The following is a 25,101-nucleotide window of genomic DNA, read 5'->3' as shown; positions in this document are numbered from 1 at the left end:
TATATTTCTAAGTTATGTGAACTTCAAAATCCCAGCCTTGAAATCACTCTCTAGCGATAATATTTTTAAATTTTAAATTACATGAACTACGGAAACAGTATTTCACATCCACTTTTTTGACACCCTTCCAAGAGCAATTTTAGATGCTTATGACACTTGATACTATTCACTTTTCATGACATACTAACCAGAGAACTGACAAATGTAGTAATTAAAAACTGATCAAATGATTAACAGAAAACAGTCAGCATGGATTATAACATCTCAGTCAAGAGCAGGTGAGGAAGAGGATGGCGCAAGGACAAAACCTTGGGGGGACTATGGGCATGAAACTGCTGGACTCAGATGGTTATGGTATGCAAGCATATAGCCTCTGTTCAATTCTTTACCAGTGACAGAGCGAACATCAGAATAGATGCTAAAAACAAAATTAAAATCAGAGACCCAAATGGAGGTGCCATCTCAATGCTGCCATGCTGGTACAATGATGGCTACTGGAACATAACTGCAATTGCATCTCTAAACTGCAGTGCATCTTACAAGTTTATTACATTAGAGCTTTAAATCTTTGTTTGCTTACCTTGTCCATTAGAATAGTAAATCCACTTTTCTTTATTTGGGGTAGCAGAAATAGGCTTCTTCAGACCAGCTTTTTCAACAATGCTGCTGGGGTCCTGTTTGGGACCTTTCTTCAGCACATGGGAGCTTTTCTTGATACTGCAGACTACTGTCACCACCAGCACCAACAGTAGAAAGAGAACAATCATCCACGGTAAATGTTCATTTATGTCAAAGTGCTTGTGTGCGCTTGGTCTTGGTGGGCCTTTCCTGGGAGGTCTGGATTCAGCATCAGCTCCTGAGGTTTCCATTACTGGCTGAAAATTCATCGAAGCTAAGAGAGCAGGGTTTGGGTGTAACTGGGGAGAATGCCAAAGCTGTGCTTCTTTGGTCACTCCACTGATTAAATTTGTGGTTGTAGACGCAGCAGTGGTGATCAATTGATTAGGAATGCCTGCAAAATATTGAAAAAATTGTTTCCTTTACCTCTCAGAAAAAGAGAGGATAAAACCTAATTAGTCAAAAAAAACGAAACAACAATATGCCAAAAGGTTCATATTTTATATAAGCACATAGGTGACAGCTCAGCAACTGGACTAAATCACAAGGCTTAATGCATCTCCGCTGCATACCCAGAATGTTGCACCCCAGTAACATTGAAGGATGTTTAAGAATGTGCTCTTATAAAAGGGCTGAATCAGCTGATTTCAGCCGGGATGGCTGCTGCAGTGCTACAATTGGCCTCAGCATCCTTGACTAATGAAGAGGGAAATTATTAAGGAAAGGAAAAACAAAAATGTATGTTTAGCTAGCCTACAATACCCCTAACCCATTCATGCCACATCTCTCCTCTTGGTCAACCAGAGCAAAAATTAACTGACATCAAGCAAATTTTAATTTTTTTAATTAGCTCATGGCCCTCCCGATCAATTTAAAATTAGTAACATTAAAAGCTACTCATGAGCATTTTATAAATACTAAACCAAGTAACTTGAAAGTAAGTGGGTATGTTGAAACCCAATGGCATAACCTGGTCTCTGCATAACTTGCTTCTGTGAATAGATTAACAAGGCTGCTTCAAGATATAGTAAATGATCTTAGCAACACAGCTAAAAACTGACTTAAAAAAAAAAAATTAGTTCAAACCTGGAGAGCAAACTCAAAACCCTATATTAGGCAGATTGAGGCAGCTGTAAAATAAGCAGGGCTATAGTGGCTGTAATTTGCAGTAGACTATAACTAAGTGTGTCCAAATTACTGAGAATAGGGTTCAGAAATTCAATTTCTCCAAGTAGCAAGCTCTCTATTTCACCTGGAAGAGTTGCTGATATTTTCTTGCAAGAAGGGGATAACTGAAATCAGGAAAAAGTGTGAAGCAAACCCACATCTCCTACACCTTCATGAATTTGTTGCAGTAGGACTTGCACACAGAATGTACACTTCCATAGACCTGGCACAAATATTCCAGGATCCACCAGGATGATTGGACACTGCCTACTTTACAGAATAAGTAGCTTGGTATTGAATTACATTTGCATTAGGGCATGTTACACATCACTGCATACACTAGAATCAATGGACCCATCACATGCAGAAGCCTATTTTAGATTTCCCCAGGCAATTTAACAGGATGACCTGAGCTATTTTGCCAAACAAAAACAGATACAAGAAACAATTAAACACTTACTTTTAAAATACAGTCCCCAACACTTAAACCATCCATGTTTAAATCAGGTAATAGTTTAAATAAAGCAAATAGCACAAACATCTTGCATTTATATAGTGCCTTTAATGTAGTAAAGAATCCCCAAGGCACTTCACAGGAGCGTTATCAGACAAAATTTGACACTGAGCCATTAAAAAGAGAAATTAGGACAGGTTAGCCAAAGAGTTAGGTTTTAAGGAATATCTCAACAGGAGAGGTGTAGAGAGGCGTAGAGAGGCAGAGATGTTTAGGGAATTAATTCCAGAGCCTAAGGCCCAGGCAGCTGAAAGTATGGCTGCCAACAATGGGGCAAAGTAAATTGGGGGTGCACAAGAGGCCAGAATTGGAGGAATGCAGAGTTCAGAGAGGGTTGTAGGGCTGGTGGAGGTTGCAGAGATAGGGAGGGGGCGAAGCTATGGAGGGATTTGTAACACAAGGATGGGAAATTTAAATTTGAGGCGTTGCTAGTCAAGGAGCTAATGTAGGTCACTGAGCACAGGGGTGATGGGCGAATGAGACTTGTTAGGATACAGGCAACAGAATTTTGTATAAGCTGAATGGGAGGCTGGCCAGGAGAGTATTTGAAGAGTCAAGTCTGGAGGTAACAAAAGAATGATTGAGGGTTTCAAGAGCAGATGGGCAGAGGCAGGAGCAGAGATGGGCGATTAGGTTACTGAAGTGGAAGTAGGCAGTCTTTGTGATGGAGAGCATTTGGGGTCAGAAGCTCAGCTCAGGGTCAAATAGGATGCTAAGGCTGTGAACAGTCAGCTTCAGCCTCAGACAGTTGCCAGGGAGGGGGATGAAATTGGTGGCGAGGGAATGGAGTTTGTGGCGGGGGCCAAAGACAATGGCTTTGATCTTCCCAATATTTATGGAGGGAAGTTCTGCTCATCTAATACTGGATGTCAGACAAGCACTGTGACAAATCAGGGGCAGTGCAAGGGTCGAAAGGAGGTGGTGAGGTAGAGCTGCGTGTTTGCAGCATACACGTGGAACCTGGTGTTGCGTTTTCAGATGATAGATCCTTAGGGTATTCCAGAGATAACTTTACATGAGCAGGAGGAGAAGCCATTGTATAGATAAGAATGGAACCAGGCTGGGACAGTCCCACCCAGCTGGACAACGGAGAAGTGTTGGAGTAGGATGGTGTGATCAACTGTGTCGAAGGCTGGAGGCATGTACGGAGTTCGTAAACCACAGTCACATAGGATGCCATTTGTATGACTTTGATAAGGGACTGTTTCAGTACTATCTGTGGCAAGGCGGAAACTGATTGCAGAGGTTCAAAAATTTGCCATTACCAATATTGGCAATTACAAAGTTGCCACTTAGTGTTAAGCACCCTGGGTATTTCGGGCAGAAACAGGTATTCAGTAAGTCATTCACACCTCGTTAAAGGTGCAATTACCTATTGTACTTAGTCACCTCTGTGGTGTCCAATTTGAGTTCAAATACTTCACAGCAGAGCATTAGCATCAAATTTATCTGATCAGACATTTAGGGGTAGATTTTCCCTCAGCTGTCGGGAAGGAGGCGGGACGACAACTTTCGGGTTTTAGTCCCGCCTACATCGACGTCCAGCCAATCCACGTGATTTTCCCTTGATTGACCTTGTTGAGCCCGCCCAGCGGGCTCAGCAGGCCAATTAAGGGCCACCTGGCAACAGGTGACATCACAGGCTGAAATTTCATCTGTCAAGAGTTCTTGACAGATGAAATATCAGTGTTCCACAGCTGTTTGAAGCTGTCAAACACTGACAGTCTGACTTCTAACCCGAGTCCTTCTACACAGACTCAGTTAGAAGTCTCACTGGCAATGAAAGCTGAAGGCTGTCACTTTTGACAGCTCGCAGCCATTTTGCTTTCAGTGCCGGCTGAGTGATGGACTCCCGAAACCTAGAGGAGGAAAGGCTGTTAAGGTAGGTACCGGTAATTTAAACTTCTTTACACACCAAACACACTTACCTTTGCACTCATGCACCCATCACTCACCTGGACACTGACATCTCGACCCCTCCAAGTCCTTCAACCCGACGACTAACCTCAAAATAGGGATTAGGCTAAAAACTGCCTGTTAACTAGCAGTTAATTGGCACTAATCCCTTCCCGCCTCGGGTCGGCGAGTCCCAGTGCGGGGCGGTTACCCGCCTCCCCTGAAACTTATGGGACCCCCGAAATCAGGATTCCCCCACCACGCCTGACGGCTCCAGGAAAATCTACCCCTTAGTTTCAATAAATTGGTCCGAACATTTCAATACTAAAGTCAAAATATTTATTTCTAATCCACTACAACTTTAAAAAGTGCAAGTTGTAAGATTCAAATAAGGGTCTTGAAAGAACTGACTGCATTTCTTCAAATGCAGTTTGCAATGCCATCATTTATATACATCTTTGATTGGAGAGTCAGATTTCAGTAATTATGCTGCTTTAAATCAAAATGGAGAGCTATGCTCACAAAATTAATCGATTCATCAAGAGGGCAAATCACATTAGCACCAACTCGCCCACTATAAGTGATGAGGACTGTACTTCAATTTCAATGTAGTAGCCTATGTGTATTTGAATCATTAATAATTACCTGATGGAGTGGAGGCATCAGGCAGAACTCCATTGTTGTGGTGAGTGAACTCTGTGCTTGATGAGTCGGTAGTTGTACTCCGAATTGTGCTTGGTGAGCCACAGATGTTATCCCTTTCTTGGTTTCCTAGTTCTAAGATCACCAGAGCCTGTTTTGAACAATTGGTGAGAGTTTTGCACCTCGAACTAGAAGGCACGTTGGAGAAAGTGCCACGAGGGCATGGTTTACACTTGACATCTTGTGTCTCACTTCCCTTCTTCCTAATACGCCAACCAATGGCACAGACTGTATACGCTACACATGATTTGTTAGACAGGAAAGTACCAGGTGGGCAAGTGCACTCACGGTCAGAAAAGGCAGTGCAGGGGAATTTCTCTATCATCGGAGCCACACAGGGCCTGCAGGTGTGACATTGATCAATGCCATTCTCATGTTTAGTGAAAGTGCCATTTTTACAGGGTCTGCAATCTCGCAGTGATGATAATGTGCAATGTTTTGACACATGGGTTCCTGCAGGGCACTTATTACAGTCAATTTCTTTCCCTGTTTCACGATCATAGTGGCGGTATTTACCAGAGGATAGAGCAGCCTTTGGAGTTGGTTCTACTTGAGCTGTAATGTCACCAAGTAACACAAACAGCAGCTGAAACAAAGCAGAGAAAAAGTCAGTAAGACATTTTGCAGCACTCATATTTACTGACATCTATCTGCTTAAGTAGACAAATCAAATAATTGCAAATTTTCCAAGCGATCTGCCCAACATTCATCCAAAAACAAATACCACCAAGAGAACAGATTAACTAACTGGTTATACATCTCAATGGATGTGTAAAACAAATGCTGAGTTTGCCTATGTTAATAGTCACTGTACTCAAAGTAACTCATTATTTTAAGTGCTTGGAATTGTTTTGATAAGTTACGGTGGTGCAACATAAATCTTTTATTGCTTGCCTCTATTTTTTCCCTCATGAGCAGAGGCATACAGCACAAAACTGTCCTTAACTTGTTGTGACTGGCAACGTCACTCAAGATAGGCCTAAAGATGTTTGGTGTGAGGGAAAGGGAAAAAGTGTTACACGAACATAGTACAGGAAACTTTCTGGTATCCGGCACTGACTGGACCGAGCTGGTGCCGTACCATCAAAACTGCTGTAGAAACCAGCGCGAATGTTAAAACATACGGAGCTTTTGAGCTCCGTGTGAATCAACAAACCCTGTTGCTTAGCAACAGCTTCAAAACAGTCAGCCGCAGCTTAAAAGCGTCTCTGTAGCTAAGCAACAGCTTCAGCTAGACCTTGCTTTTTTTTTTCCAGTCAGGCTCTGCAACGAGAAGTAAAAAAACTTATAGGAAACAGCTCCTGAATTTTGCCGGTAGATAGAGCTTTCCGGACATTTAACCTCCAGTTAAACGCAAGTTTCCTGTAAAAGGCTGTTCTTCCGAGTTTGGGACTGAAGCCCATTGCTTGATTCTACATTTAGCTATGCTGTGCCTGTCCTGAGAACATGTAATGCTGACAGTTGCTGTCTTAATTTTAAAGTGTTACTTTCCCCAGCACCAACATCCCCTCACCTTGATGAGCAGAAAGAAAAGTTTACAGTAAAATTGCATGGTACAGTCCTACCCCACCCTGTACAGCTATTGTTTAGGGTACATGAAATATGACCAGCGCTGATCTGAGAAACTGAAGCCATTAACCCTGCTTGACAAGAAATGTAGAAAAGTGGAAAATTAGCAGCATTATCAACCCATTTCAACTGAAAAGATAATGACTGCAGGAACATTAACTCCAGTGGCCACCAAGTAGAAACGGGCAGCCAACTGCCAGCAGCTGTGCTGCCAACTGTGTTAAGTTCATCTCCACCCTAAAAATAAACACCGACGGCCCTACCATTTTCATTCAGATCATTTCTAAGGCACAAGAAAATAAAGGTTGAATCATCAAATACTCATACAACAGCATGGTGGCATAGTGGTTAGCACTGTTGCCTCACAGCGCCAGGGACCCGGGTTCGAATCCGACCTCAGGTGACTGTGTGGAGTTTGCACATTCTCCCCGTGTTTGCGTGGGTTTTCTCCGGGTGCTCCGGTTTCCTCCCACAGTCCAAAGATGTGCGGGTTAGGTTGATTGGCTATGATAAATTGACCCTTAGTGTTAGGGGGATTAAATACGTGGGGTTACGGGGATAGGGTGGGATATGTGTTGGTGTAGGGGTTACAGGGATCGGGTGGGATATGTGTCGGTGCAGGCTCGATGGGCCGAAATGGCCTCTATCTGCACTGTGGGGTTTCTGTGATTCTGAACAGAAACTCAACTATCACATCATTGGGAACACATCAACTATCCACCTTCCTGATGATGCTCCACAATTTGAGATGATATCCCATTGCACAGGGCACTCATCTTTCTTTGGTTATTTATGCTTAATCTTTTGCTGATGAAAAAAACTGCATGATATTACTTCTGTTATCTGCGCTGTACTTTCCTTCATTCTAGTGCCCAGGGGATTATTGTGCCACACCAGCAAGAGTAAATTTATAGAACTCTTCATTATTCACCAAATTGGAGCGGGAACTCTTTCCATTATGGCAGATAATGGAGGTCTCGATGGTGAACTTAGGAAGTTTATGATTACTCAAAAAACCTAAGAGGACTAACGCCCTTTCCACCTCTGGAATCTGGGTGCGAATATAGGCCAGATTAGCAAACAATGACAGACGTGGATTTCCATAGCATTACAACACATCTCTCAAATGTTCCAAAGTGCTTTGCACAGAACAATTGATTTTAGTACACTGACTTATATGGGCACAATCCTAAGAACAAGACTGATGACCAGTTATTTGGTGGTGGTGTTTGAGGAAAGAATGTTGGCTGGGACAATGGAGAGCATCAAAAAAAATTCTGAGCACCAAGTTATTTCATAAAACAGGTGGTCTCCTGCATATATAGACACACATGCATTTCCTCACTTTTCTGATGCAATACAGGTTTCATCAGGTGACACACAGATCAAGTTAATGGAACGTTCTACAGCTCTCCAATTTACAATTTGGTGAGAACAGAAGCAACTGTTACATTATTTGCATGTATTCAGAAATACCTGACTAAAGGTCTATTCATACACTGAGGAACCTATTACACATTTTTGGTTATCTCAGATTTCCAATTTTTTTTTTTTTTTTTTAAATAAACCAGTACACTCGAGTTCTGGATTAGTAAAATAACAGCTTTACTTCTCGAAATACTGACAAAGCTACTCAAATAGAAAATTACAGAATATTCACCAAGTTGCAGTAGGAGTTGACTGTCAATGCGAAAAAAACATTACAGCTTTGTACTTAGATGAGCTTTAGTGAAGCATCGTCATTGACAGAAACAAACAGTTTAGCTGACATACACCATCTGTACTGGTTTTGATGAAGCTAAATTCACAAAGGAACCCTTGAGAAGTTGCTCCAAAGCCAACATGCAGCTAAAGCACCAAATTATGCACTTCATCTTTTAACATGCTCAAGAACAACAAGGCAACAATATAGGGTGATTTTAACTATCGCACAATAGAGTGGAATAAATTTAATAAAAACAGAAAATGCTGGAAATATTCAGGCGGTCAGGCAGCATCTATGGGGAGAGAAACAGAGTTAATGTTTCAGGTCAATGACCTTTTGTCAGAACTGGAAAAAGTTAGAGATGCAACAGGTGGAGGCTGGGGAAGGGAGGAAAGAACTAAAGGAAATGTCTGTGATAGGGTGAAAGGCAGGAGAGGTTAAAAGACAAAAGGGATGATGGTACGAGGCAAAAAGAGATGGTAATGGGACAAGTAAAGGAACAAAAGATGGGTCTAGAAGAGGTGCAAATGGGAATAGCAGAATCATCAATAGCTGCAATCTTTAAAAAATGGAGGCAGAAGTTATGATCTGAAATTGTTGAACTCAATGTTGAGTCCAGAAGGCTGTAAAGTGCCAAATGAATTACAAGATCCCAGAGGGATCCTGGTTCCAAATGATTCAAGGTTGACTCATATTGGGGACAGTGATTTAACTTTATTCAGCACAAGCAAGACTTAATACATTACAGTATTCCAGCAGCAGTTTACAGAGTATAATTGAGATTTATATTACCCCTTATACTCTGGGTAGAAGCCGCAATCATGAGTAAGCTGGACCGTGTCTCTTGGTCTCCCAGGTGTCTCCTGGATTCTTCCTGAAAGTTTCTACACTTTGTGGCTGTTGAGGCCCCCTTCTTATACCCTTACTCTCATTCAAAACCTATGAAGTCCTCCTGAACCAATCATTGGCTGACACCCAAAACCCAATCATAAAGATGCCACGTCCGTAGCACCTTGGTTTACGCAGGTTCTAGTCCTAAGACACCCTATCATCTGTTTTTGACCATCAAGACTCATATCTAGGGTAGTTATGGCAATACAAACAGAACATATCCCCAGAGTAGAGATATGGATCCTTGCTGTTCGCTGCGAAAGGCCCATGTTTTTAATTCACTGCAGATATCATAGCATTCTAACACAGTGGCAGCTACATATGACCTTGCTTCCCAGGTGAGCTGCACGCTATTCGACTATGGCAACAGTCTTTCTCACCCATGCTGTCTGGTTACAGTCTACTCACAGACTTTTAATTATAAGCAAAAGGATTACATTTCATATATAATTCAGGTCATCAGTGCATACAATTGATGATTACAGACTTCTATATTTAATTCTTAAACACAATTATAAATCCATTACTGATGATTATATCACTAAAGATAGAAAACAAGTATTCTAAAAACTAACTAATCCATGATAATCTTCGAGGTGCTGCTCCTCAAGCTTACGTGGAGCTTCAATGGAACAGTTTAGGAGGCCGAAGACAGAGTGGGAGTGGAGCAGAGAATTAAAGTGACAGGCGACCGGAAGCTCGGGGTCACGCATGCGGACTGAAGAGGTGTTCCGCAAAGTGGTCACCCAATCTGCATTTGGGCTCCCCAATGTAGTGGAGACCATATCGTGAGCAGCAAATACAGTATACTAATTTGAAAGAAGTACAAGTAAATCACTGTTTCACCTGGAAGAAGTGTTTGGGGCCCTGGACGGTGGGAAAGGAGAAAGTAAAAGGGTAGGCGTTGCATTTCCTGCGCTTGCAAGGAAAAGGTGCCGTGGGAAGGGGAGGGGGTGTTGGGAGTGATTGAGGAATGGATCAGTGTCGTGCAGAGGAACAGTTCCTTTGGAATGCTGAAAGGGGAGGGGAAAATGTGTTTGGTGGTGGGATCATGCTGGAAGTGCCGGAGGTTGGTCCGTTGAACGTGGAGACTGATGGGGTGGAAGGTGAGGACAAGGGGAACCTATCGTGATTCTGGGAGGGAGGGGAAGGGAGGAGAGCAGAAGTGTAGGAAATGGAACAGACATGGTCGAGAGCCCGGTCTACCATGGCGGAGGGGAATCCTCAGTTCAGGAAAAAGGAAGACATATCGGAAGCACTGGTGTGGAAGGTGGCATCGTCAGAACAGATGTGAGAGACGGAGAAACTGGGAGAATGGAACAGACTGGAAGCAGGGTGGAAGGAAGTGAAGTCAAGGTAGCTGTAGGAGTCGGTGGGCTTACAGTGAATATTGGTCAATAGCCTATCCCCAGAAATGGAGACAAAGAAGTCGAGGAAAGGAAGGGAAGAATCAGATGGACCATGTGAAGGTGAGGGAAGGGCAGTGTGGAAATTGGAAGCAGGAAACAACACCGATACAGTCATCAATGTACCGGAAAAAGAGAAGAGACCCAAGTAGGACTGGAAAAAAGAATGTTTCACATATCCCATGAAAAGGCAGGCATAGCTTGGATCCACGCAGGTTTCCATAGCAACACCTTTTATTTGGAGGAAGTGAGTAGAGTCAAGAGAGAAGTTATTCAATGCAAGAACAAATTCAGCCAGGCAGACAAGGGTGGTGGATGGGGACTGGTTGGGTCTCTGTTCAAGGAAGAAGCGAAGCGCCCTCAGGCCGTCCTGGTAGGGGATGGAGGTGTCGAGGGATTGGACGTCCAGTGAAAAGAGGATAGTTAGGGCCAGGAAACTGGAAACTGTTAAAGTGGCGGAGGTTGTCGGTAGAGTTGCGGATGTAGGTGGGAAGAGACTGAACAAGGAGAAAAAAAAAGTTAAGATAGGAAGAAATCAGTTCTGTAATGAGTGTGGTCAAAGTGGGGAATGATTTTTTAAAATGCATCCAGGACTGCTTCCTAGATCTGTATGTTTGTAATCCAAGGAGGATAGAAATATTGCTCGATTTAATTCTGGGAAATGAAGCAGGGCAAATAACTGATGCGCATGTGGTAGAACAACTGGGAATATAGTTAGGTTCAAATGCAATTACAGAAGAGGATAATGAAGAGTGAAAAACAAGGATGCTGGACTCGGGAAAGGCAAAAAGGATCTGGTCCAAATTAACTGGAAAGAAAAGTTAGCAAAAAAGGTCAATAGATTGATTAGCTGTGGGAAAGCTTCAAATACGAGATGCAGATAGTACAAAATAAATATTCCTACAAGGCAAAATGCAGAGCTCCTTTCTTGGATAGGGAGAGATTAAAACTAAACACATTTTAAAGGATAGCACATGATAAAGTTAGGGCTAACAATAAGAAAATTATGAGGACGATAAAAAAAAGGTACAGTGGGAAGGTGAAAAGGTTAGAAAGGCTAGAAGAGAATAGAAAAAAAATTAGCAGATAATGTAGAACGGAAGTACTGAAGGCTTTATAAGCATATAAAAGCTAACAGATTAAAGATTGGCTTGACCACTCTGGGATGAAGAATGTATCTCTTGTGGAGGATGAAGATATGAAGAACATTTATGAAATAAATATTTTTTTAATCAGTGTTTACAAATGATAGCAGAAGCAAGAACATGGGTGTACTGGAGGAGGATGAGCGGTAACTGTAGCAAGAAATTGGTTCTGAAAAGAATTAGCAAGGTGAATAAGTCATCATGCCCTGAAGGCATGCACCCTGGGCTGCTCAACGAAGTCAGAGAGAAAGGTGGTATAGGCTCTGGCCACAATTTTTGAATTCTCCTTAAATACACAAGTCACACAGTGGTGCCAGAGAATAACCGAGGCAACACCCTTATAGACCAGTTAGTCCCATCAGTTGGGGCCAAACACTTAGAATCAATAATTCATGGCAAAAATCAACAAGCATTTAGAAATGTATGGATTAATTAAGGACAGTCAGTACAGATTTATTAAAAGCAAATCAGGTTTGAAAAAAATAATTGTTTTTTTTTTTTTGAAGAGTTGACCAAGGAATGCTATAGATTGAACACTTTCTGAACATGTTACATGAGGTGATTCATTAAAAAGGCATGAAAGAAAAAAATTAGCCAAATGATAGAAGAGGAAATATAGCAACAGATAAAAAGTTGGTTGATGGACAGAATAAAAGTGTCAGGGATAATGGGTGCTGCTTGGACTGGAGAAAGGTTGGAAGTGGTGTCATTTTAGAGGTCAGTGCTAGGTCCACCTATGTTCTCACTTCCACCATCATTTAGGTTGGCAGTAATGAGGGGTCATCAATTTAAAATTACCACCACAACAGTAAAGAGAATGGTTAGGAGAAATTCCTTAACAAAGGGTTGTTGGGAGAAAAAAGTGCTTTGCCATAGGGTGATTGAGGCAAAGCCCACTGCATCTTTTAAGGAAAAGTAGATAAACATTTGTAGCAGAAGAAAATGCTATGAGGAAGAACAGAGCAGTGGGAAGAGTTTTGGATTGTTCTAGCAAAGAGCCAGCACAGATGTAGTGGGCTGAATGGTCTCCTTCCATCTTGTAAACGTAGATGGTTCTATGAACTGAACAGCCCGATACAGACTTTGTACTCAAAACTACTGCAGGACAGAAAAAAAACCTGATTAATAGCTGCATTCAATTAGTCCCGCAGTTACTATATGGGGCAGTGTTTGCATGCAAGAGTTCTGTCCCCAATGCTATTTATAAATTGCAGTATGCAAATACATGCATAAACATTCCGACTCTCATTGCTTTGATAGATTGCGATAGCAAAACTATGAAACTGAACAAAATGGGACTTGTCCAACAGACCAAATTAGTAACATGACAAGATTGTAGTGAGTTTGCCAATCTGCTTTCAAAAAGGGACACTGTAACTGGCTTGAATCAGCTTTTTAACTATGGTGAAAATTAAGGCTGTTAGAAATATAGCCCATTACATTTATAAGTTTGTTATTGAAAGCTGAGCTTATGCTGAAACTGAAGAATTTTAGCTCCTAGATATTTTAACCATTCTTTAGGTCTACTCTCCTCCCCCCACCCAACCGCCACCCCAACATTAACTGAAGATTTTTGGTGTTTGACTGCACAAACCCATATTTGGATTGAAGTAAACTGCAAAATAAGTGAATTATTGAACTCTCAGAACCTTCTATTCTTAGATTAAGGTCCATTGTTCAGTTAATGTAGAGGGGAGTGTTAGCCTGATTTTAACTTGTACTGTACCTAATCTGGGAATGCTGGATGTAGATATTGGGTGCAAAGAAATTCCATTCCTCAAAAAAGTTATTAAACTTCTCACTTGGATTAGCACACAATCTTGTGCCTCACCGTGAAAGATATTCCCTTAATCAGGATATGAAATATTTACCTTTATTTTCTCCAGGATATAAATTAAAAAAGGTAAACAATTTCTCTCAAAACAAAGCAAAATTCTTCTATCCTTAAAACTTGGAGAAATGGTCATACATACATTAAAATCAGAATTAAATACCAAAGACAACATAGACGCTATGGGCCAAATATTGCTAAAAAAATGGCGGCTGCACAACACACACCATTATTAATGCGCAAATCAGCCAGCAACTTGTGGCGAGGAAGAGATACCCCGTGAATTGCAAAATGCCACAAGTTGCTGTACGTTTTGCACCACACATAACTTTTGTGAAAACTGCATCACGTGCTTAACCTATCCATGATTTTCATGAAGATGCTGCATTTGCACATTTATTGCCCATTAAACTCACCATAGAAAGTTGTCTAGCAATGATCAGCATAAGTACCATTTTAATAGCATGATAATTGTTAATGATTGCTAATCAACCTCTTATCCAGAAAGTTAACCATTGCAAGTGCAGAGTCTCATTCCTTCAGGTTGTGAATTGTTTGAGAGTCAATTTTTAATTTTTAATTCTTTTTCCACACTTTACCTTTCTGTCTCTTTTTTTTTTCCCCCTCTATATACAATTTTTCTTTCCCTCTTTTTATACCAGATTTGACATTGAATTCACCCTCCTTCTCAGTCCTTCCTTTTTTTCCCTCAATCCTTTAATCTCATTGCTTAAAGCGATACACTGTTTGTCCCATTGTTCACCAAGGGCCCAGATATCATGTTGCCCTCGCTACACGTTATCAGCTCGCACTTCCAGCAACTTTGTGAACATAACATTTTGAAACCTAAACGTGCTCTTGCAATTCTAACTAACTGGACATGCCGCAAGATGTCTCACTCCAGCAAAAATTAGACCCGATGGCTGATAATTACCCAGTGTCGAGGAGGCGGGATCGGAGGCGGGTCACCTGGCAAAACAGAAAAGATTGAGAGCGGGTCGGGAACCAGTGGTCAAGCTGCCTCCACGCGAGTCTCCCAGGTGGCGGTTCTATCAGCACCAAGCGGCAGGGGAAGACAATCTAGATCATTAAATGCATTGTTAAGAGGCAATGAAGTCTTATTTTAAGCTTACTTTTAGATTTTTAGAATTCGCCAATGGCATCTTCGCTGCTCAGGGATCACATCCGGTAAGAGAGGTCGGGTGTTGTGTCAGCAAGGGAGGATATACTAATTTGACAGCTACAAATGGTCTATAAAAGCTCCCATTCCATAAGTCTTCACTTTCTAAGGTTAGAAGCTGTTGCTCACTGCATTTGGAAGACAGATTAAAGTTTAAGCAGCTAGTAAGTGTTTGGAGTAAACTCTCTATACAGTGTCACCTCATTGCAACAACCTCACTCACCACTGACAGATCACTTCTGTCATCTCAACCTCACCTGCCATCTATTCCATCAGCATCGGTGCACTTGAAAAAATCTCATCTTGGTCCTCAGAATCAGACCACAAGCAGCCCCAACACCAGCAGCACTAGGCACACCAGCAGCAACACCAACCTTCTCCACAATCATCTGATGCTGCACAGGACAGAGGGCATCAGCACCTGAGCACATTGCTGCTCGGGACGCCAGGGATGGCCTCACCATGGCCAGATTTACTTCACTTAATGTTGCACACCCTGGCTGCCACATGATGTGCCAGGTTGGCACCACCCCACACCAGCACCATAAAGCATCCCTACAATGCCCAAAGCCATTCCTTCACACTCATCACCATTGTTTTGGGGGGGGGGGGGGGGGTACCCTGATGTCTCACCATTCACTGCAACGCACTAAGCCACTTCCAAGGGTGCACACAAATCTGTCCAAGAATGCAAAGTGTTGAAAATAAAGATTTCAATGTTTGACAGCACATTACCAGAAGCTTCACATGAACATTGGCTAAACCACCCAAGTGCCTACCCTTATGTGCTGTTAGTTGATATGCTTGCAGTAGGGGGAGGTTGAGTGTGAGGGGTGGCTAGTGAGATGGGGAAGTGATAATGTAGATAGAGAGGGATGGGTGGAGGTGAAAGGTAAGTTAGTGTGAGTAAAGATGTGCAGGAGTAGCATAGGGAAGGCAGAGTGATGGGGATGTGATGAGTGGCACAGCAGGATAAGGTTGAATGTGGCTTGGCAGTAACGATTTGTGATCTACCGAGATCATTGAAAGGTTTGTGCCACTGCGGCCTGGTCCTCCTGATGACATCCCTGCTTGTGCCCTCATGTGCAATGTGCAACCAGACTGCATTTGTTTCTTCCACCCATTGGAAGGGAAGAGAACCTCCCTGCGTGCTGCGACTGAGTCATGGGAGAGCCTGGGTGCAGCCGTGCACCTTTGTGCAGTGCTCGTCAGTGTTTGCAGCACACCGACAACACAACTGTCTAAATCAATTGGGCCACGGTCCCTTTAAGGAAACCGGCTGATGGCGTGTCATCAAATGACATCATCAGACCTGCTTCCTATTAATTGGCCGGGAACCTCGCTGGGCAGGCTTAACAAGCCCAATCAACAAAATCACTTGGAGAGTGCACAGGCTGGAGCAGGCAGCGGTCTGGGACCGTGCTACCAACCCCGGCCGGCGAAATCGCGGTCTAGGTGTTTTCACGAAGTGTAAAGTTGTCTGTAAGCATATAGTCAAGAAATCATAGGTCTCTGCAACCAGTTATTTACAGAGGCATCAAAGTTCACACTATAAATATTTCTTCTGCCAACATTAAACAGATGACATCCTTTTGCAGCTGCTTTTGTCTAATACTAAAACATTGGAAACATCACAACTATACACCAAAATGTGTAAAATCTGGAATTTACGGAAAACATTTCCTTTCCCACACATAGTTTAAATATGATGGGGAACCAGCTCAGGAGAGAATTTGTCTATATTGTCATGAGAATTAATCTCAGTATTCCATTTAGCAGAGTTTCATAAACGCTTGCTGACCCACAGTATGGATGTTTGCCATTTTATACAAATTATGTAGATCTAGAGCATGAAGATGAAAACTCCCATTTTTACTGCATTATTTGCCTTTCACTTAGTGTCAAAATTTGAAGTCTGCAGATTGCATTTGGTGGTTTGCTAGTAAACTGGAAAAAACAAAATTGCATGACAAGAAGCATATGCTAGAATTCAGGATTTCCGTGTACTATGCAATGTGACCGACAACAGATTTTTCTCTCGCAAATTCTAACCAGATAAAAAAACTGGGGCAAAGAAAATGCACACACACCCCCCAAAGAAATGAAAATGCAACTAACAAAATGGGTATTTTGCACGTCCAATTTCTCAATTCCTACCAAAACAAATTGTATGAAATGGCACAAACATCCCATTAATCAGGACGTAAGTACTTCAGACAAAAAGCAAACTTGAAAGTCCAAACCAAATGAAATGTTGTAACTATGTGGAAACAAAGACACAAGATAAATGAAGAGTTAAGATTTTGAAGTGAAACAATAACAAATACCATAAAAAATGATCTGGGGGATAGCCAAGGGAGAAAGTTAAGAAGTTAACTTTAACCCTGCAGTAACTGACAAAGTGTTGCCGCTGCAGAGATCAAACATCAGTAATGTTACAACCAAGACTGATTAACTAGGAGCAATACAACAATGCTCTAAAGTTGCCTTCATGATACCATTGATACGAGTGTTGCAAAATAAGAACATTAGCGCAGTCATGTTTCATATTTCAGACTGGTGACTATTTAGAGAATACAGCAGTAAGTGGGCAAAGCAGAGCTTTGTACAAGTACATTTAAATACAACTGCAAAGCTTCGCTGATAGGCATTCCAACACCAATTAAGTTTTTAATGTTAATAAAGAGCAGACTGTCCCTACAGATCTGAAAAGCATGTCCAATCACTACACAATCCACAGTATATCTTTTTACCCAATTGTTCACTGCTTACAGTAGGAAAAAGAACACATTACGATCATCTAAAGGTGGTAGTTTGTGTCTTGCATGGTGCTAACCTCAGTTAAGATCTTACACTGTTGCTGCTATATTCTACTGTTTAAATTTAACATTAATGAGGGAGGAATGGGCGATACAATGGATTCTGTAACAGAATACACCATACCAACCAATATGCCAATTTGGTTCACAGTGGTCAGTCTCAGCAATCATTCAAATAATGGCTGCCAGCACCAACATTCCTTTTAAAATGTAAATGTACTGAGATTGTACTGAGATTGTGGTTTGGATCTTTAAGACTTTTAAACTATATTTAAAGTGGATTGATCTCATTAATGCATCTTAAGATATCACTGAATAGGACCCCAAAGGAACCAAAACAGAGCTGAAGCAGAGACTTCCTCAGTTAATCAGTAGTCTTCCTCAAACTTGAATAAACTGCCAAACCTGGTCCCAAATGTCAACAGACAAAACACTGCTTCAAGCACAAGTACCGTTTCACTCGTGATAGCTCAGCTGGTAAACTTGCTTCAGAGAGAGCCATAGGAGTCCCAAATGCCCCACATCCAATTTCATGTCTGTACGAGTTTAACTGTTTTCTGTTGGGTGACATTACAGGTGCAAAAACTGAATTCCAAAATCGAGGATCAAATGGTGGTGGGGGTGGTGGGGGGTTGGAAATCAGTTCAAATTACCGCTTAGATGGCTGCTGGGAAGGGCACATGCAACTGGAGTAACACTGTGCGTCACTACCCCAATCCAGTTCAACAATCTGTTAGCAATCACGGTCTAGGCTCAAACATGAATAATAGTCACTCGGACAGCATACCAAAGGGTAGCTAAAACCCATGAAATTGAACTACAATATGCTTCAGTCTGCTAGGTAAAAACATATGGACACCCTTTTAACAGGGCGCTAATGTTGATCAATTTATTTTAAACCGAGTACAGGAAACTGTGTGTTATCCGGAGGCGAACCGTCCGGCAAGCTCGAGCCACCGGCAAAAATCAGGAGCCGTTTTTTATTCTTTTCGTTTCTTTTCTTTGCTTTTTTTGAACAGTCAAGCTCTGCAACATCTGTAGCTAAGCAACAGCTTCAGCGAGAGACGCTAGCTGACTGTTGAGGCTGTTGCTAAGCAACAGGGTTTGTTGATTCATACGGAGATGAAAATCTCCATATGTTTCAACATTAGCTCTGGAGTGTACGGCAGTTTTGAGGGAGCGGCAGCAGCTCGGTCCCGGATAACACAAAGTTTCCTGTACTTTAAAAAATTGAATGGTTTCAAATACCAATTCCTACGTAAACCTGGCCTTGTTGGAACCACTTTTGCTGAAGTTCTGTATGCACTTGAAACTATGACTCAAAATAATGCTCAGACAAAAAGACATGCATTTTTTTTTTTTTTTTTATAAACTGTACCTTGAGCCCTCCAGTGGTGCCCAGAACTACATTTTGATATGCTCACAAGGAACAATTGAACAGCTCCATGCAAACATGGATTTGTGGTAGTTTGTTAAGTTTACTTGATGGGGAGTTTATGGTACCAAATTTTATTGTTGTAATAAGTACAAATGCAATGGTACTCCAGTCAATAATTAAGCAAGTCTGATGATCCTCAAGAGTAACAAACAAGCCTACTTCATGGCTATAGGCAATGCCCAGCATAGCACAAAGCCAGGCTGACGAGGTTGCAGTTTTGATTCTCAGGCAGGACAGCAGTTGTGATACTACCACTGGTCTTTAGACCCCCACCTCCTCCAAGTAGACACATGCTATTCTATACACGGCTTCCCATAAATTGAAAATTCTTGAATCATGCCTGCCTCCCCTCTCGTTCCCCACCCCACCCCTCCCCAAAAAAATCTCCAAACAGGAATTTGTTTGTCCACTATTCTTTTCAGAACCAAAATAGTTCAAAACTTGGAATAATCTGTGGGCCTTCTCTGAACACTTTCCATTATTTGGTTTATACACCAAAAACACTTGTGTTTAGTCAACAGTAATAACAAGATCTTGTTTCCAACACATTATATACCCTTCATTTTCCAATAATTTATCCTTGGTATTAATATATGTCTCAGCTCAATATTAAAATCAACCTGAAATTCATCTGGCAGGTATTTGAAGGAAATTATCAAGTGGGCAGTTTAACTGTTGGGTCTAAACTCTGTATGCTGTTTTCAAGTATGATAACACAACTTACCATTCACAGTAGCTGTTGCTCAACTGTGAGACACCCTGCTTGGTGCCAACTCCCGATGTGCAGATCATTTGCAGCTGGCTGCACCTCAGAGAGAGTATGCTCGCCAGGAGCTGCTGTGGTTGGCTCCCAAAAAAGGTCCTCTTTCACCGGATCTTCTCAGCTGCCAGGCACAGCAAATCCCAGCAAGTGTACTTGCAGTGTGAAGGCAGCTGTACTATCTGGAGCTGGCACCACAATAGTGGCTCAGCCTACAGTAAACAAATTTAGGGAAAAGTGCAGAATGGTGATAACTGCCACCCAATCCTCATGTGTCTGATCTGGAAGGAGTGGTAGTACAAATAAAGACTTGAATTTACATTGCACTGTATCATGTTTCAGAAGAGTTGAAATGCAGTGGCTATTATGTAGGCAAATGTTGATGGCAACTTTAAGCTTCTTTTAACAGGCAACTTGCCCACCCAAATTTAAGCCCCTTCAAATGTTATCTTTTCCAACATGTTGGCTGTCAATTAAAATATGGCTCAGAAAAATATCAATCTGAACCAGTTTTAATACATCAAGTTAGATGGGGTTACTGTGCACAAAAACTTATATAGCACTCCTCACAGGTCAAGACATGACAAAGTCCTTTACATTAAATTAAACAGCATGAGTAACCCAACATAGCATGACAGGTAATTCCTCTTCCCAAAATCATTTTAATATTATGAACAGCAGAGAATTCTGGAGTTCTCTTGTGGTTGCAGCCAGACACCAGTTGAAAAAATAGATTCCTTATCCCAAGAGCTTTCCTCAAGCCATAGATCGCGAGGAAAATGATCAAATGACTCAGCATCAAAAGCCAGCTATGTTACAGCCTCAAATCACTCCAATGACATGACTCCTCGTCCACAAATTTGGGTCGGCTTTGAATTTTTGAGATTGCATTTACAACTTATATCATGCTTTTCACACACAATGAGGATTAATTCTACAATAACCAATTAAAAGTTGTATGTTCAGAAGAGGAAGTCCCTGTCTGACTAAGCTCCGTAATTTATTTATTTATTTATTGAGTAAATGACATCCCAAGTAGTCCACGAAAAATCCTCAGTTGTCCTTGGGCACACTGGGTTCTAAAATGCATTTAGCAAAGCTCCACAGGATAGGCTAATATTTAAACTTAAAGCAGTAGGAGGGGGGCAGGATTCAAGATAAAACTTGGAAATAAAATCACAGGAGTAAAAAAAAACAGCAAGTAGTAGTTATAAAAATTGTGGGGTTGGAGGAGGAGTGAAGAAAGAGGAATCAAGTGCCAAAAGAATCTGAGGGATCTACTAATTTACATTAACAGCTGAATGCAAAATGGTCAAATTTGCTAATTTTGAAAATTTGTTCTCAGGATATGGCATCGCTAACAAGGCCAGCATTTATTTATCATCCCCTCGTGCCCTGGATAAGGTAGAGGGGATCTTGGAGGTAATGGCGTTCCCATGCACCTGCTGCCCTTGTCCTTCAAAGAGATGGATGTTGCGTGTTTGGGAGGTGCTGTTGAAGGAGCCTTGGCGAGTTGCTGTAGTGCATCTTGTAGATAGTACACTGCAGCCATGTGCATCAGTAGTGGATGCTTAAGGTGCTGGAAGCGGTGTCCTAGTGTCAAGCTTCTTGAGCGTTGTTGCAGCTATACCCATTGGAGCATACAAACATAAGAAGCAGGAGTAGGCCACTCGAGCTTGCTCTGCCATTCAATAAGATCATGGCTGATCCAATTACTCCACATTCCTGCCTACCCCCGATAACTTTTCACCCCCTTGCTCACCAAGAATCTATCTACCTCTGCCTTAAAAATATTCAAAGACTCTGCTTCCACCGCCCTCTGAGGAAGAGTTCCAAAGACTCACGACCCTCTGAGAAAAAATTTCTCCTCGTCTGTCTTAAATGGGCGACCCCTTATTTTTAAACAGTGACCCCTAGTTCTAGATTCTCCCACAAGAGGAAACCTCCTCTCCACACCCACCCTGTCCAGACCCCTCAGGATCTTATATGTTTCAATCAAGTCACCTCTTACTCTTCTAAACTCCAGCAGATACAAGCCTAGCCTGTCCAACCTTTCCTCATAAGACAACCCGCCCATTCCAGGTATTAGTCTAGTAAACCTTCTCTGAATTGCTTCCAACGCATTTACATCCTTCCTTTAATAAGGAGACCAATATTGTACACAGTACTCCAGATGTGGTCTCACCAATGCCCTGTATAACTGAAGCATAACCTCCCTACTTTTGTATTCAATTCCCCTCGCAATAAACGGTAACATTCTATTAGCTTTCCTAATTACTTGCATACTAACCTTTTGCAATTCATGCACTAGGACACCCAGATCCCTCTGCATCCTCTCACCATTTAGATAATATGCTTCTTTTTTATTTTTCCTGCCAAAATGGACAACTTCACATTTTCCCACATTATACTCCATTTGCCAGATCTTTGTCCACTCACTTAACCTATCTATAGCCCTTTGTAGCCTCCTTATGTCCTCTTCACAACTTACTTTCCTACCTATCTTTGTGTCACCAGAAAATTTAGCAACCATACCTTCGGTCCCTTCATCCAAGTCATTTATATAAATTGTAACAAGTTGAGGCCCCAGCACTGATCCCTGTGGCACACCACTCGTTACATCTTGCCAACCAGAAAATGACCCATTTATGCCTACTCTGTTTCCTGTTAGCTAGCCAATCTTCTATCCATGCCGATATGTTACCCCCTACACCATGAGCTTTTATTTTCTGCAATAACCTTTGATGTAGCACCTTATCAAATGCCTTCTGAAAATCTAAGTACAGTACATCCACCGGTTCCCCTTTATCCACAGTACGTTACTTCCGCAAAGAATTCCAATAAATTGGTTAAACATGATTTCCCTTGCACAAAACCATGTTGACTCTGCCTGATAACTTTGAACTTTTCTAAATGCCCTGCTATAATGTCTTTAATAATAGCTTCTAACATCTTGCCTATGACAGGTGTTAAGCTAACTGGCCTGTAGTTTCCTGCTTTCTGTCTCCCTCCCTTTTTGAATAAAGGAGTTACATTCACTATTTTCCAATCTAGTGGAACCTTCGCATCAATTTCTCACTAGCCACTTCTTTTAAGACCCTAGGGTGAAGTCCATCAGGACCCGGGGACTTGTCAGCCCGCAGCTCCAACAACTTGCTCAGTACCACTTCCCTGGTGATTATAATTTTGAGTTCCTCCCTCCCTTCCATTTCCTGATTTACAGCTATTTCTGGGATGTTATTTGTATCCTCTATAGTGAAGACCGATGCAAAATACCTGTGCAATTCAACTACCATCTCCTTATTTTCCGTTATTAACTCCCCATACTCACTTTTTATAGGACCAACGCTCACTTTGTTAACTTTTTTTTTATATCTATAGAAACTCTTACTATCTGTTTTTATATTTCTAGCTAGCTTTCTCTCATACTCTAATTTTTCTCTCCTTATTAATCTTGGTAATTCTTTGCTGTTTTTTATATTCTGTCCAATCTTCTGACCTGCCACCCATCTTTGCGCAATTATATGCTTTTTCTTTAAGTTTAATACTATCTTTAACTTTTTTAGTTAACCACGGATGGTGGGTCCTCCCCTTGGAATTTTTCTTTCTTGTTGGAATGTATATATTGTGTATTTTGAAATATCCCTTAAATGTCTGCCACTACAACTCTATTGACCTATCCCTTAACCTAATTTGCCAGTTTACTTTAGCTAGCTCTGCTTTCATGCCCTCATAATTGCCCTTATTTAAGTTTAAAATACTAGTCTTGGATCCACTCTTCTCTCTCTCAAACTGAATGTAAAATTCAATCATATTATGATCGCTGCTACCTAGGGGCGCCTTCACTATGAGCTCATTAATTAATCCCATCTCGTTGCACAATACCTGCTCTTTGGTTGGCTCCAGAACGTGCTGTTGTAAGAAACAATCTCAAAAACATTCCATGAACTCCTCATCTATGCTACCTTTGCCCATCTGATTTTTCCAGTCTATATGCAGATTAAAATTCCCCATGATTATTGCCATACCCTTCTGACAAGCTCCCATTATTTCTTCCTTTATACTCCATCCTACCACGTGGTTACTATTAGGGGGCCTGTACACCACTCCCACAAGTGACTTCTTGCCTTTATTATTTCTCCTCTCTACCCAAACCGCTTCAACATCCTGGTTTCCTGAACTTAGGTCATCCTTCTCTATTGTGCTAATACCATCATTAATTAACAGAGCCACCCCTCCAACTTTTCCCACCTTCCTGTCCTTCCTAAATGTCATGTACCCAAGTGGAGAGTATTCCATCTCACCCATGACTTGTGCCTTATAGGCGGTGAAGAGGCTTTGGGGAGTCATGAGGCGAGCCACTCACCACAGAATACCCAGCCTCCAACCTGCCCTAATAGCCACATCATTTATGTGGCTGGTCCAGTTGTGTTTCTGTTCAGTGGCAAGCCCAGGATGTTGATGCTGGGGATTCGATGAAGGTAATGCCACTAAAATGTCATGGGAGTTGGTCATTGCCGAGCTCGTGTGGTGCGAATGTTACCTGCCACTTGACAGCCCAAGCCTGGATGCTGTCCAGGTCTTACTGCATATGGCCTGGTTCATTATCTGAGGAATTGTGAATGGAGAGGAACACTACAATCATCAGCAAATGTCCCCACTTATGCTGAAGGGAACATCATTGATGAAGCAGCTGAAGATAGTTGGGCCTAGGATGCTGCTCTGAGCAACTCCTGCAGTGATGTCCTGGCCACCTGTTGAGATATTGGCCACCGATAACCATGGGGCAGTTGAATCTGAAAAAAGCAGCTTGGGGACCACAAAACAAGTTAGGTAAAATATGTAAGTGGGCAGAAATAATGGCAACTAAGAATGTAAAACAGTGCAGTACCACCTGTGAAAAGAATAAATGGGCAACACAAGCACTCCATGAGTGGTGTCAAAATAGCTATGAGTAAAATCGAGAGATCTGTGGATTTTAATACATTCAATGCTGAATGCATCTAATCACTGAGAACAGCCATAAAAAAAAACACAACTACTCAAAACTGTAGAGTACAAGTTGTAAGGTGTCATGCTTGAAAGGCAAAGATCAGAAAACACCATATCCAGTCATGACCACTGAGACAAAGAATTCCTGGAGGTGCAAAGAACCACAAGATTGTACCCGAGCATCAGAAAGCTGAATTTTGAAGATTGGAGAATTTTTCAGCCTAGAAATGTGACAGGGGCGGGAGGCAATACAATACAATTAAATGGCACAGAAGAGGTAAACTCAGAAGTTCAAACTGAACTGTGACAAAAGGTCAGTAAGAAAAAATTTGAGAGATGAAGCAGTGAGGTGACATTAGCAGTAATAAAGGTTTCTGTAATGATGAGGGCGAGGTTGGAGTAGAGGTAAGCGATATTATGGCAGATGGTGGCATTTTTGGTGATGTGCAGATGTGGTGTTTGAAGCTC

The 25,101-nt window shown here is 41.8% G+C and overlaps 1 protein-coding gene across 2 annotated transcripts in view; it reads right to left on the bottom strand.

Annotated features, from left to right (window-relative positions):
- The window catches only part of tnfrsf21 (tumor necrosis factor receptor superfamily, member 21), a 75,857-nt gene that overhangs the window by 44,196 nt on the left and 6,560 nt on the right, over window positions 1-25,101 (bottom strand). For both annotated transcript variants that reach the window (XM_085997106.1, XM_085997107.1), the window contains exons 2-3: window positions 4,841-5,483; window positions 581-1,012 (exon numbers count right to left, since the gene is read on the bottom strand). In XM_085997106.1, the coding sequence (XP_085853232.1) occupies window positions 581-1,012; window positions 4,841-5,483 (1,075 nt within the window). The remainder of the gene's footprint in view (window positions 1-580; window positions 1,013-4,840; window positions 5,484-25,101) is intronic.

This window comes from Somniosus microcephalus, chromosome 9 (genome assembly GCF_052327205.1).
Source record: "Somniosus microcephalus isolate GS21.2 chromosome 9, FLI_Smic_1.0, whole genome shotgun sequence".
Classification (NCBI taxonomy): Eukaryota; Metazoa; Chordata; class Chondrichthyes; order Squaliformes; family Somniosidae; genus Somniosus; species Somniosus microcephalus.
This window is presented reverse-complemented; position numbering and strand designations above follow the sequence as displayed.